The 14,019-nt window shown below is 44.3% G+C and overlaps 1 protein-coding gene across 1 annotated transcript in view; it reads left to right on the top strand.

Annotated features, from left to right (window-relative positions):
• CFAP221 (cilia and flagella associated protein 221) overlaps nt 1-13,122 on the top strand; it is a 92,781-nt gene extending 79,659 nt beyond the window's left edge. Inside the window, exons 22-24 of the mRNA XM_045804097.2 lie at nt 3,891-3,983; nt 6,350-6,445; nt 12,908-13,122. Coding sequence (XP_045660053.2) covers nt 3,891-3,983; nt 6,350-6,445; nt 12,908-13,016 — 298 coding nt within the window. The 3' untranslated portion in view covers nt 13,017-13,122. The remainder of the gene's footprint in view (nt 1-3,890; nt 3,984-6,349; nt 6,446-12,907) is intronic.
• Nucleotides 13,123-14,019: the final 897 nt, after the last annotated feature.

Raw genomic sequence — 14,019 nt, 5'->3', positions numbered from 1 at the left:
TGTCCTCTGCTTGGAGATGAACGGCAGACAAGCAAAAAGCACCCAGCCTGGGGTCTGGGACCTGAAAGGAGCTCAAAAAATAGGGGTTCCTTTTCTATGGGTTCCTCCAGGCTTCAGCCGTCCTGGAGCCATCTAGAATAAGCTCACCGTCTTTGTTCTTCCCTTGCACACATTCCTAAAGTCCGAAAGCTCTAGAATCAGGGGAGACAGTGGCACTGTAGAGGGAACGGACACCTTAGAGGGCCTTCGAGCCTGCCTCTGTTCCTCGTGGGCTGAGTCACCTGCTCTGAGTCCTTGGGTGAGTTCTTATTACTGAAGCCTGTTGAACGATACCTTTCTGGTCTGCGGAGCAGGGACAGCGATGGCGTCCCCACTGGGCTGTCACTAAGCCTTGCGGTGGCTCTGCTGCCACCAGATGGCGATAGTCTGCCACTCTGCCTGCCTTCGCTGGGGGGTGAGGAAGCTTCACCCCCCCCCCAATAAACCAGACGTGGCTGGCTGTGGGGTACAGTCAGGAGACTAAATAAGCAAAATGACAAATGGATAAATGGCAAAAAGTGGCCAGCAGCTGTCGGCACGCACAAGTCTCAAGAATTAAGGAGGAAAGAATTCCTATTTTTTTTCCCAAAGCAGTGTCCTTGGGAAAATCTCCTGAGGCTGTTCTTTCAAAAAGCAGTCAGCTTTTTGCAGTTACCTTGGGCTTGAATTAACCATGAATTAAACATGAATTCTGCATGAATTAAAGAAAACTCTCCAACTCTGAGTTGTTACTTTCAACTTCTGTGCCTGAGTGCTCTGTTGGGCCAATTCATTTCAAAATAAACCATAATTGCATAACGGATGATAAAATCAAGAGAGGAGTCTACATTTCCGTATCAGAGATTTCCATGATGTAAGATTCTAGACCCTGTTTTTATTTTTAAAAAGCAGTTACAGACAATGTATTCTTTTTAGGTTCCTACAAATCCATTAATGATACATCAGCCTTGCAGTCATTTTGCTTGAATAAATTACCTATTACTTATGAGACATTTCCTTTGCCCCTGAGAATTATCTGTTTGTTGTCAAACCATGCGATGTAGTTATTTACTATTTACTTATTCCAAGTCATTTTTGTAGTCATAATAATCAAAACAGCTCACTTGGCTTCTTTGCTCTTTAATAAATTCAATGAGAGCTTGCTGAGTCTCTCTAGGACTTCCAAGAAATCTCGCAAGTCAGCAGCCATGGAAGGAATTATCCAATCCAGCAGCACTCCCGACTTTTGGATTTTATAGACTAGCAAAATGTCCAGTAGAATTTATTTTATTTTATTTAAATTCAATTAATTAACATATAGTGTTGTCCAGAAGAATTTTAAGAACTGTTTTAGGGCTGTCAGAGTTTTGCTTTGCCAAGAAAAGCATCAAAACAAAGGACCCAACCACCATCTACCATGTCCCCCATTTCAATGTCAGAAGAACATCAACGCACATGCAAAAGTAAGAGGAACACGGTCTCTGAATTTAAAACTTGGATAAGTTTGGTCTCGTGAAGAACGCATGGTTGCTGCCAGGCTGTCTCCCCAGACCACCCTGCTCTCTGGAGAGTGGGCCGGGCTCTCCACGTCTCAGTACCCCCGCTCGGCAGGAATCCCCTCTGCCCACCGCGCTCCAAAGTGGCATTGGGCTCGTCAGGTAGGACCTGCGTGCTTCGTCAGGAAGTCAATAAGTAGGACAAGTCCCAGGGCGGTGGCGCCCAGGTTCCCCTTAGTGAGGAATGGTATTAACACCAAAACCTGGCTGCTAGGTGGGCACATTGCTACTGAGAAACTTTGTTTCTTGGCCTCCTCAGCAGACAAGCCAGACACACACACACACACACACACACACACACACACACACACACAAGCATACATACACATACGCACATTTCAGAAACGACGAATTCATACTAATGCTTATAATTACAGCCCACATCCATCAAACTATTGCCTGCTTTCCCCCCCAATCTGTATTTGCATGTCCCTTCTTCCAGTGTGAGACCCCTGGCTCCTAACGCATTTACTCATTACTCGGTTTCATAGAATGTCCAAAGTAGTTTCACAATTGCTTCGCCTACAACCATGTTAATAAACAAGCATGATAAATAGAGTTCAGGTTCATTAGCAGTTTCCCCCGTACCCACATCCCACCAAAACTACGACTAGTCAAATACTGTATTTATGAGTTTCGTGGATTAGTGCTTTCTTTTCCTTTTTCTTTCCTCCCTCCCTTCCTTTCTTTCCTTCTTTTTCCTTCTCTCCTTCTTTTTCTTTCTTTCCCTTCACCATGATTATGAAATCCATGTGAAATAGTATTTGCTTCAGTTTGCTTTCAGTCTGGGGGTTTTCCCTTCCCTTCTGTTATTGGTTTAATATTTTTTTGAATAGGTAGAACAATATCATGCTCTTTTAAGAAAAAGTTTTGTTTGTTTTTTTGAGAGAGAAAATGAGAGAGAGCCCGAGCTGGGGGGGGGGGCAGAGGGAAGAGGGACAAGCAGACTCTCCACTGAGCAGGGAGCCCGACCCCTCCCCCACAAGACTCTACCCAGGACCCTGTGACCATGACCTGAGCCGAAGGCCAGTGCTTAACCAACTCAGCCACCCAGGCGCCCCATCGAAGATACACGTGCACATGGCCAAGGAAGCTTCAATTAATTCCCCTGTGTTTCCACATCTGCCTCCTGCCTTACCCTCAGCTCACAATCTTTCTGGGATCTGGGGGGAGGTCCGTTTCCTTCCTGTGTATTCTACGCTCTGTCACCATGTACTCTTCTTCATGAGAAAGCACTCTTCCCAGATTCCAAAATTTATTCCAGAAAACTGCTGAAAACTTTTTTTTTAAGATATTATTTATTTATTTGACAGAGAGAGACACAGCGAGAGAGGGAGCACGAGCAGGGGGAGTGGGAGAGGGAGAATCAGGCTTCGTGCTGAGCAGGGAGCCCAATGCAGGGCTTGATCCCAGGACCCCGGGATCATGACCTGAGCCGAAGGCAGACGCTTAACAAATGAGCCACCGAGGCACCCCAAAACTGCTGAAAACTTTTATCCATGTATGTTTTTTCTCCTTTTTTGTTGTGTGTTCAAGTCTTATTCCTTTAAAAGGTTTATAAGTAGGGGTGCCTGGGTGGCTCAGTCGGTTAAGCGTCCAACTCTTGATTCCGGCTCAAGTCATGATCTCAAGGTCATGAGATGGAGCCCCGAGTCGGGCTGTGCACTGAGCATGGAGTCTGCTATTGATTCTGTCTCGCTCTCCCTCTGCCCCTCCTGGCTCATGCTCTCTCTCTCTCTAGAAAATTTAAAATAAATAAATAAATAAACATTTTTAAAAATATAAGTTTTTAAGTAGTTGGGACCAAAAAAAAGCAAATGCTTGTTCTACCATCTTGAAACAGAAGTCTGCTGCCAATTTCTAAACTAAAAATATTTTTTCACCCTATTTTAATTCTTTTAATGTGCTCGAGTCCCAGGAATTTTTATATAAAGCTCTAAATACATAATACCGAATAATATATCGGGGGCGGGGAGGAAGTTTTGAAATTGCATATGGAACAACTAAGGAAGACTGTAAAGATGGGAATGTTAAGAAAAGCCAACTATCCAAATACCGCCCTGTGCCCCCTAGAAATAGCATTAGACACTACCAGCTTGAAAGCTCTGTTTCTAAACTCCAGAAAATGGCTTATTTGGCCACATCCTCTAGGATTTGACCGGTACCTATCACACCCCCTGCCTTTGTCCGTAGGGAAGCACGAGTGGGTTTTCAGGAGTGAGGGACAGAAGGGGAACGTCCTCCCCCGTGGGAAAGTAGAAGCATTTTAGCAAATGTGAGCGTTTATCCTCGGCTGCCTGTGTGATTCCTCCACAGCTATGGTTCCTTCAATTCAGTCATGCTTCCTGAAACTGTCCCTGCCGTTCTGGGCGCCCTACCGGAAGAAGACAGACTGGAAACAGCTGAACGGTACTTTCTCGAACCTTTGGTTTCTAATGTGGTCTGTTCCACAAAAACGCGCTAGGCGCTGGGAGAGACTTCAGAAGAGTTCACGGTGCCCAGGTCCGCAACCCAAACGAGTTAAGGCTAACACCCGCCCAGAGCCCTAGCTAGGGGATAGCAGGCTGAATTCGTGGTGGGGTGTAGACGATCTCTGTGCCTCACATTCGCAGATCGTTCGGTGCTCCAGGAGCTCAAGGGCAGGGGGAGCAGAGGTGGTGCTCAGTGGGCTGGGAAGGCGTCGGTGGTCACGTGGACTTGGGTTAGTACTTGAAAGGGGGTGGGATGTGGAGAGGCATAGAAACCCTAGGCCCCAAACCAAGGTGCTTACGTTTCATTCTACTGAGCGTCCAAAGCCTCAATCTCCCGTCGCTGTGCCCATTTCAACATCCATCCACGTAAATAATCAATTAGTGAAATCCTAAGTATCTGAGGTGTCTATCCAGTTCTAAGACTTGGCCACGCGCAGTGACACTTGGCAATACCTGGGCGTTCGAAGCTCCGAATCCTCCCCGGGGAAGGTTGGAGCACCTTCCATGGAAACCACTGCATGAGGACCGTGGCGAGACGGGGGAGCCGGGCCGGATGGTACGCGTCTGCATGAGGTTCAGAGGAGCAAGTCCTGTCTGGTGGGGCCGTGGGAGGTGCCCAGCAGGCCGAAGCTTAGCTGACCCCTCCTCCACTCAGCACTGATGGGGGGACTATCGTGACCCAGTTTCCCCGTCTTCGAAATGAGAATAATAGAACCTATTTCCTGCGAGTTGTCAGAGTTCACAGGAGATAAAGCTGACGCTGACGACGAGGGTAGTAATCGTAACAGACATTGACCAGGCACTGCCCGTGTGTCCGGCACGGGGCTTTGCACACGGCCTCATTTACTCCCGGGGATGAGATCGCTGTTATCCCCACCTTAGAGACAGGAAACCACTCTCGGGAAATTGATGCTTGCAAAGCACCAGCGTGCGGCTGCTGGGCAGTCATTAGTGTTCAGTTGGTTGGGGCTGGAACAGCTTTCGTGGCTTCCAAGGGTACTTTCCGTACTGGAACCTTGCTGTGCCACTTCTGGGTATCACGGCTGAACGGTGTTCCTGCTTTTTTTTTTTTTTTTTTTAAGATTTTATTTATTTGACCGAGAGAGAGAAAGCGCAAGCAGGGGGAGCTGCAGAAGGTAAAGGAGAAGCAGGCTCGATCCCAGGACCCGAGGGGCTTGATCCTAGAACCCCGGGATCATGACCTGAGCCGGAAGGCAGACACTCAACTAACCAGGCCACCCAGGCGCCCCTGTGCTCCTGCTTTTAATTCCAAACTTTGAAGACTTTGTTGAATGGAAGCATTTCTCTTAACTGAGCCACTATCAAAAAATCCATTCTCTTCTTCTAAAGTAATAGGGTTGTTGAAAGTAGTAGTGACATTTCCCAGCCTCCCTTGCCAGAAGGTCATCCATTTGGCAAGGCCCTGGTCCAGGGAACGGGAGATGGGAGATACTCCACTTCTGATCAGGACCCTTGAAGGAGTGAGTATATCTCCTCCATGGTCTGTCTCTCTCTACTTTCTTCCAGCTGGAACCCATACATGCAGCCACCAAGCTTTAACCATCAGACAACAAAGCTGTAGGCCAGGGGTCAGCAAACTATGGCCCATGGCCAACTCTGGCCTGCCACTTATTTTTATAAATAAAGATCTATTGTGACATAACCACACCCATTGATGTATGTATTTCTTTTGATTCCTTTCATGCTACAAAAGCAGAGTTGAGTAGTTGCAGAAGAGACTGTATGACTTGCAAAGCCCTTTACTGAAAAGTTTGCTGACCACCTGCTCCAGCAGATAGCAGACCACAAGATAAAAATCACCTCGAAAAAAAATCACCTCGGTCCCTTTAATTTCTTCTTTTACCAATAGTTTATTTAGAAATATATTATTTAAATATGTTTAAATTATATTAAAGCAGTTGTGGACTTTTTGTAAGTTATCTTCCTCACTATCGATTTCAATTTAAATTCCACTGGGGCCAGAATCTTTGGAAATCATTCAGGCTTTCTTTACAGTCCAAGATATGGTCAGTATTAAATATACCGTGTGCACTTGAAAAGAATATGAATTCTATAATCCCACTTTAAAAATTGCTTTTACTCTCTGGTTATAATGATTCCTCCCGTTGCTGGTGGAAAGCAGTTTATCAGCCTTGTGCTTCTCTTAACATAGACTCAACGAAAGTGGGTAGAAGTAACATTGAAAGCCACGAGGATTGCATAATTCTTAAACGATCACAATATTTCTCTATTTTATTTCGGGAAGGAAAACCCATTCCAGCTAAGCATCTTCTTCCTTTTCAGTGAGCTCTGCGAACAGAACATAGAAGTTATATTGACTCCAGAAATGATTGAAGCAGAATTCCCTATGTTGGACCACAAGGACACCAAAAAGGAGAAGTAAGTGGATGCTTTATGCCTTGGGAAGAGGCAGCTTTCTGGTAGAATTCGTCCTACATGGAGTATAGAATTGTCATGTCGTCCAAATCTAAGTATCTTAGGCTTTAAAAAGAGAGAGGTGTGTGTCTATCTTATTTTATGCACAATTACATTCTCTCAAGTGTGGTTGGCAGGTGAACATTTAAAAACTGAACCCAGGGGCGCCTGGGTGGCACAGCGGTTAAGCGTCTGCCTTCAGCTCAGGGCGTGATCCCGGAGTTATGGGGTCGAGCCCCACATCAGGCTCCTCCGCTATGAGCCTGCTTCTTCCTCTCCCACTCCCCCTGCTTGTGTTCCCTCTCTCGCTGGCTGTCTCTCTCTCTGTCAAATAAATAAATAAAATCTTTAAAAAAAAAAAAACTGAACCCAGTTTTTCCATTTACTTATCATCTAATTTCAGAGGTGTGTGTGTTTGTTACTGATAACTGAATGAGTTTCATCCGGTATCAGGAACCCGGGCTCTGCAGCGGGAGGAGACCTGCAGCCAAGTCGCAGCCCCACCATTTATGACATGTGAGACCTCCAGCCTAGTTGCTTCCCACCGCAGTAACTGAGCTGTGGTCTCCTCACGTACACCAAGCAGAAAATAAAGTCTCCCTCACAGGCCGTGTGAGGAGGAAATGAGACACCAGCGTGAGGACGTCCCGCCAGTTGCTTTCCCCCCGGGGCCAAAGAGCTAAGCAAATACATCATCATCATCCCTCAAAAAATTGGTTTCTTTTTTTAAAAATTTATTTATTTGAGAGAGAGAGAAGAGCATGAGTGGGGTGAGGGGCAGAGGGAAAAGCAGGCTCTCTGCTGAGCAGGGAGCCCGATGCGGGGCTCGACCCTGGCCTCCGGGATCACGACCTGAGTCGAAGGCAGACGCTTAACTGACTGAGCCACCCAGGCACCCCAAAAACTTGGTTTTGATGAATATGTTTGTAATGGAAGTAACCACATATAGTTCATATGGCTTATAAGTTTGAAATTCCAGGTATGCTTTTAAAACTTCTTTTTCTTTTAAAAAATGCCTTTTTTATTATTAAAAAAATCAGAAAATACGGAAAAATATAAAAAATCAAAACAATAGGGGCACCTGGCTGGCTCAGTCGGTAGAGCACGAGACTCTTGATCTTGGGGTTGTAAGTTTGAGCCCCACGTTGGGTGTAAAGATTACTTAAGAAAAAAATCTTTAAAAAAAATTTTTTAATTAAAGATAAAAATATAAAAACAATACCACCCAGAGGCAGTAATTTGTACATTCTGATGTTTGGTCTTCCAAATATTTACTTATTTGTTATATATATATATATATATAATTTAACACATATAATATGTTAATATATATTAATGTTAATATAATTATATTGATTATTATTATATATGTTTTAACAATATTTAATCACATTATTTGTATTGTTTTATCTTCTGCACTTTTATTTGGCAGTATACTATAAACATATATTTATAAATATAGGAATACACCCTTATATTTCACCATAACTTATTTAACCAACCTTTTTCTGATGATCATATAAACCCTTTCCAGAGTTTGGTTGTTACCGGTAGCGCTGTAATAAACCTCCTAGCGCCATAATTCCTTGCAAACTTATCAGGGACTGTTTCTTCAGGACAAACTCCTGGGACCATCGGTGCGGGATCAGTGTGCTTGTTAAGGCTGTCATATGGTTTAGTAGCCCTTCCGAGTACCTCAGCGCACCTCCTACCAGCAGAGGCCACGACTGCCCACGTGCAAATGCCCTGAGTAACACGGAAGGCTCTCATTTTTTCCTCCTTCCTTAGCGACAGGAGAGATTTAAAAAGGACCTTGTCATTGTCTTAATTTTCACTTCTGTGTTGACAAGTGGTATTATAAATTTTCCTATGTTACCAACTATTTTTCTTCTTTCATGAGGGGCTTGCTTTGCCTTTTCTGTAGGAAGCATTTATCTGTTTCTTATCTATTTCCGACTCTCTCATACACTAAGGATAATTACCTCAGATATGTTAGAAATATCTCCGTTTGTCTTGTCACTTCGTTTGGAGTGGTTTTGGGGAGGCCCTACCTTTTCTGAAAGGAACTCCCCCCACATGGCTTAAAGTCGTGTGGGTTTCCTTTGGCTTGTTGGTGATGGTTTCAGAAGCCTACGGCCACCAACACTTCTCAGAAAACTGATCAGCGGTTTCTAGGGAAAGAAAATTTAGGAAATAAAAATGTTAAATAGAATTTCAGTGAGCCTCTGTTCTGCTCAGGGGATTACCCATAGAAAACAAGTTGTGCTCCTACCACGTAAATTCTCACATACCTCAACAAACAGCTGCGTTCCGCACTGCATTTTGTTTCAGTTTTCAAACAATACACTGAGACTTTTAAATAAAACCCTGTGTTTTTCAATGTCAAAGCTTGCCCCTGGAGAAACAACGGCTTGCCACATGAATGGGGACAATATCCAATACGCTCTCGGCTCACGTGCTCTCAGATGTGGCCTTTCGCCCCCTATGCTACACAGCAAATGTTGAATGCCACTTGACTGGAAAATTATTATTAAATGAAACGGAAGTCACTACTTTATCTATTCACCCAAAGTGGTATTTTTTAATGTATTTCCCTTACTTTACCGCAAAAATAAACTAACAGTGAACTCTAAGCATTTCCTACACGTCAAATTTGCTTCTAATTTTTTCAAAACTACATATACACTTGACCCACTTTCAAGAGACATATCATGGCATTTTTAATTCACCCATTTTGCAGTTTAAATTCTTTTATGTACATTTTTTCACATGTCAAAGTTATCAACATAATTATCATTTTCTTGGCTGGGGAGTATTCCAACAGGTTGATAGCCCGAGATGGTTTTGGAAAGTTAACTGGTTCAGAAATTCTCTTCAGCGCATATCAAGCATCATCCGATGCTCAGTTTTGCCTTCTCCGTCCCTACTCGTTCCCTTCCTCAGCTCCATCAGCCTCCGCCAGAAGCTGCCAGCATCCTCACTGTCAGACACACACACACACACACACACACACACACACACACACGCAACCCGAGCTCGGACAGAGCAAAAAGAACACATCAGTGGTGTTTCATTCCCCATGAACACTATCTATTTGGTCTTTGGAAAATTCTGTTTTCATAGACGCAGAGAATCATACATTCTCCCCCGACAGCTGAATAACCCGGGAGATTCTTTGCTGCCTGGTGGGGATCTCAGCCCCCTCAAGACCCACTAAAGGGAATTGTGTACAATGTCCAAGAAACTACGAGAGTGGCTTTAGTTGCTGACACATCATTCAACACTTCTTCGATTTCCACAGTATCACTCAACCATTAGTATCTTTAAAGGGAGACATGACCTATATATATTTAAAATCGCTTCCAGTAAATGATGCCCATTAATAGTTTTATGACACTCATCAGGGAACATTTTATTTTTTATTTTTTATTTTTTTAAGATTTTATGTATTTATTTATTTGACAGAGAGAGAGATCCCAAGTAGGCAGAGTGGCAGGCAGAGGGAGAGGGAGGGAGAAGCAAACACCGCAGGGAACCCGATGCGGGGCTCGATCCCAGGACTCTGGGATCATGACCTGAGCCGAAGGCAGACACTTAAATGACTGAGCCACCAGGGTGCCCCCAGGGAACATTATAATTCTTTATTTTCAGATTTTTCTGCTTTTTCAATACTGCCAGGCATTTGCCAGTACTTTACATTTCACCCCGTTTAGAAAATGTTCCAGAAGCACTTGAGTTTTTTTTTTTTTTTACAGTCTTATTTTATTTTATTTTATTTTATTTTTTTTAGTTTCTTTTTTTTTTTTTTAAATGATTTTTTATTATATTATGTTAGTCACCATACAGTACACCCCGGTTTCCGATGTAAGGCTCGATGATTCATTAGTTGTGTATAACACCCAGTGCACCATGCAATACGTGCCCTCCTTACTACCCATCACCGGTCTATCCCATCCCCCACCCCCCTCCCCTCTGAAGCCCTCAGTTTGTTTCTCATAGTCCATAGTCTCTCATGTTTCATTCCCCCTTCTGATTACCCCCCCTTTCTTTATCCCTTTCTTCCCCTACTGATCTTCCTAGTTCTTATGTTCCATAGATGAGAGAAATCATATGATAATTGTCTTTCTCTGCTTGACTTATTTCACTTAGCATTATCTCCTCCAGTGCTGTCCATGTTGTAGCAAATGTTGAGAACTCATTCTTTCTGATAGCTGAGTAATATTCCATTGTATATATGGACCACAACTTCTTAATCCAGTCATCTGTTGAAGGGCATCTCGGCTCCTTCCACAATTTAGCTATTGTGGACATTGCTGCTATGAACATTGGGGTGCATATGGCCCTTCTCTTCACTACGTCTGTATCTTTGGGGTAAATACCCAGTAGTGCAATGGCTGGATCATAGGGTAGCTCAATTTTTAACTTTTTAAGGGACCTCCACACTGTTTTCCAGAGTGGCTGTACCAACTTGCATTCCCACCAACAATGTAGGAGGGATCCCCTTTCTCCACATCCTCTCCAACAATTGTTGTTTCTTGCCTTGTCTATTTTTGCCATTCTAACTGGCGTAAGGTGGTATCTCAGTGTGGTTTTGATTTGAATTTCCTTGATGGCTAATGATTTTGAACATTTTTTCATGTGTCTGTTAGCCATTTGTATGTCTTCATTGGAAAAGTGTCTGTTCATTTCTTCTGCCCATTTTTTGATTTGTTTATTTGTTTCTCGTGTATTGAGTTTGAGAAGTTCTTTGTAGATCTTGGATACCAGTCCTTTATCTGTAGTGTCATTTGCAAATATATTCTCCCATTCCATGGGCTGCCTCTTAGTTTTTCTGACTGTTTCCTTGGATGTGCAGAAACTTTTAATCTTGATGAAGTCCCATAAATTCATTTTATCTTTTGTTTCTCTTGCCTTTGGGGATGTGTCATGAAAAAGGTTGCTTTGGCCGATGTCGTAGAGGTTGTTGCCTATGTTCTCCTCTAGAATTTTGATGGATTCCTGTCTCACATCGAGGTCTTTCATCCATTTGGAGTTTATTTTTGTGTATGGTGTGAGATAGTGGTCAAGTTTCATTCTCTTGCATGTAGCTGTCCAATTTTCCCAGCACCATTTATTGAAGAGACTGTCTTTTTCCCACCGGATGTTTTTTCCTGCTTTATCAAATATTAGTTGCCCAAAGAGCCGAGGGTCCATTTCTGGGCTCTCTATTCTGTTCCATTGGTCTATGTGTCTGTTTTTGTGCCAGTACCATGCTGTCTTTGTGATCACAGCTTTGTAGTACAGCTCGAAATCCGGCATTGTGATGCCCCCAGCTTTGTTTTTCCTTTTCAACAGTTCCTTGGAGATTCGGGGCCTTTTCTGTTTCCATACAAATTTAAGGACTGTTTGTTCCAGTTCTTTGAAAAATGTCCTTGGTATTTTGATCGGGATAGCATTGAAAGTGTAGATTGCTCTGGGTAGCATGGACATTTTAACTATGTTAATTCTTCCGATCCATGAGCATGGAATATCTTTCCATCTTTTTATGTCTTCCTCAATCAGAAGCACTTGAGTTTATACTGTATTCTCCTATCTAGGCAGATCATAGAGCCGAGCTCCCAATCTTCAGACATCTGTCCTTTCAACCAAATGCACTCATCAATTCCTTCCCAGATATTTGGAAAGTTCTACCCAGAAACCCCCTTGCCACACCCCCGGGCTCAGCACCAGCCACCACCCGGTCGGTGCAGAACCCTCGCCCTGATTCCCCCACTTCTAGAGCCAGTGTCAGAGTCAGATGTTACAAGTCTGCCTTATTCATAAACATGAAGAAGCAGTTAATGCGTCTGAACACTTAGAAGACATCATGCTAAGACGTCTATGAGTAATTTCTCGTTTCCCCTTCTCGACAACACCAGGAGATGGGAATTACCACTGTCTGCCCATCTGGAAACGGAGCCTGAGTTAGGGAACTTGGCCATGGTAAGAAACTCATGTAGCTGAGATCAGAAGCCAGGTTTGAATCACTTACCAGCCAAGTGTTTTCACTGGTAACTAAATTATCACTAAATATAGTTTGAAATAGATATATGTGATATCAATCCTATATAAAAAAGTATAAAGCAAGTCCTCCAGGGGCGCCTGGGTGGCTCAGTCGGTTAGGCGTCTGCCTTCGGCTCAGGTCATGATCCCAGGGTCGTGGGATCGAGTCCCGCGTCGGGCTCCCTGCTCAGTGAGGAGTCTGCTTCTCCCTCTGCCTTTGCCCTTCCCCTGCTTGTGCTCTCTCTCTCTCGCTATCTCAAATAAATGAAATCTTTACAAACAAAAACAAGTCCTCCAGGCTTCATTGAGCTATCCCCACAATCCAGAGCCAGCATCCGGGCCGGTGGGTGACCCGAGCTGTCACCAAGTGCGCTAATGTGTCCCTGTCGGGTGTTTGATATGCAGAGAGGTCAAAGAGCAAGCACAGCCAACCGAGAAGCCGGGAGAAAAGGTGCTGGAGGAGATGAAGGTCCTGCGGAGCAAAGCTCTCAACTCGTACCTGATTCTAGGATAAAAACCACCAGGAGGTCAGCCCCTCTCGCTGGCTTTCTGCCGGCTGCTGTGTCCATATACGTCCCAGCCGTTTTTGGAATTAAACTTTCTAGAGAATAAAATTGAAATATGGATGATGTATAATATTTGTAAGTCATTTTTCTTTTGAAAAATTACAATGTCACCAGCGGGATGGCAGTGTTGGAAACTCCTTGGCACGAGATTCGCTGCTGGCCCCAAGACTGTAGAGCAAGCTGGGAGCCACCCCTGCTCCCAGAGCTCCAGAGCCTTCTGTAGCTGGTGTGGTGCTGGCGGCCACCTCTGCATGCACGCAGCCCTCGCCCCTGAGCCACGCAGCCCCGGTGAGGACACGGCCTCCCCAAGCACCTGTGTCATGGCACACCCTCGCCAGCAGGGACTGGAAATGGAGGGGGGTGCTATGGGGGACCCGAGCTTGCAGACTGGTTTGGAAGCAACTGGAAAATAGCCCTCTGGAAGCTCTCAGAAACACCAGAGGTGGAAGGTCATTGCCACGGGGTCAGGAGTCTCCACGGACACATCAGACACATCGGCGAAAACGTGGCATTGTGATTGTGTTTGTTAACAGGCCTCCATTCATTGCACAAGCTGGGGAGACTGATGGCGTTTGGGTTATAGGAAAACAACCCGTAATTATCCAAGCATATTTGGATGTATTCCTTCCATCTCTTTTTCTGTGCATGCGTTTAAGCAGCTGGTATCAGACTATATGCACAGTTTTGAAAAGGCTCTTAACTCATTGATTCTGGCCTTTTTACTGGGATTGGTGGGTTTTTTTTCATCATGAAACCAAAACTCTTTAGGGACAGGACCCTAGCTACAATGTGTCTGAGGCAATTCACGTGCACCAGACAATTAAATGTTGTTAATGACCATTGCCTCGTTGTCAGTATAATAGGTACACAAGTGAGCTTGGGTCTGTGAAACCCATTTCTTCGGTGTTCTTAAAGACCAACCCAGTCCACGTGCAAAAGTTGTCATCACTC

Source organism: Ursus americanus, chromosome 1, assembly GCF_024610735.1.
Source record: "Ursus americanus isolate L20-20 chromosome 1, mUrsAme1.1.p, whole genome shotgun sequence".
In the NCBI taxonomy this organism is placed as follows: domain Eukaryota; kingdom Metazoa; phylum Chordata; class Mammalia; order Carnivora; family Ursidae; genus Ursus; species Ursus americanus.
Note: the sequence above shows the minus strand (reverse complement) of the source record. Positions and strands in the feature narration are given on the sequence as shown.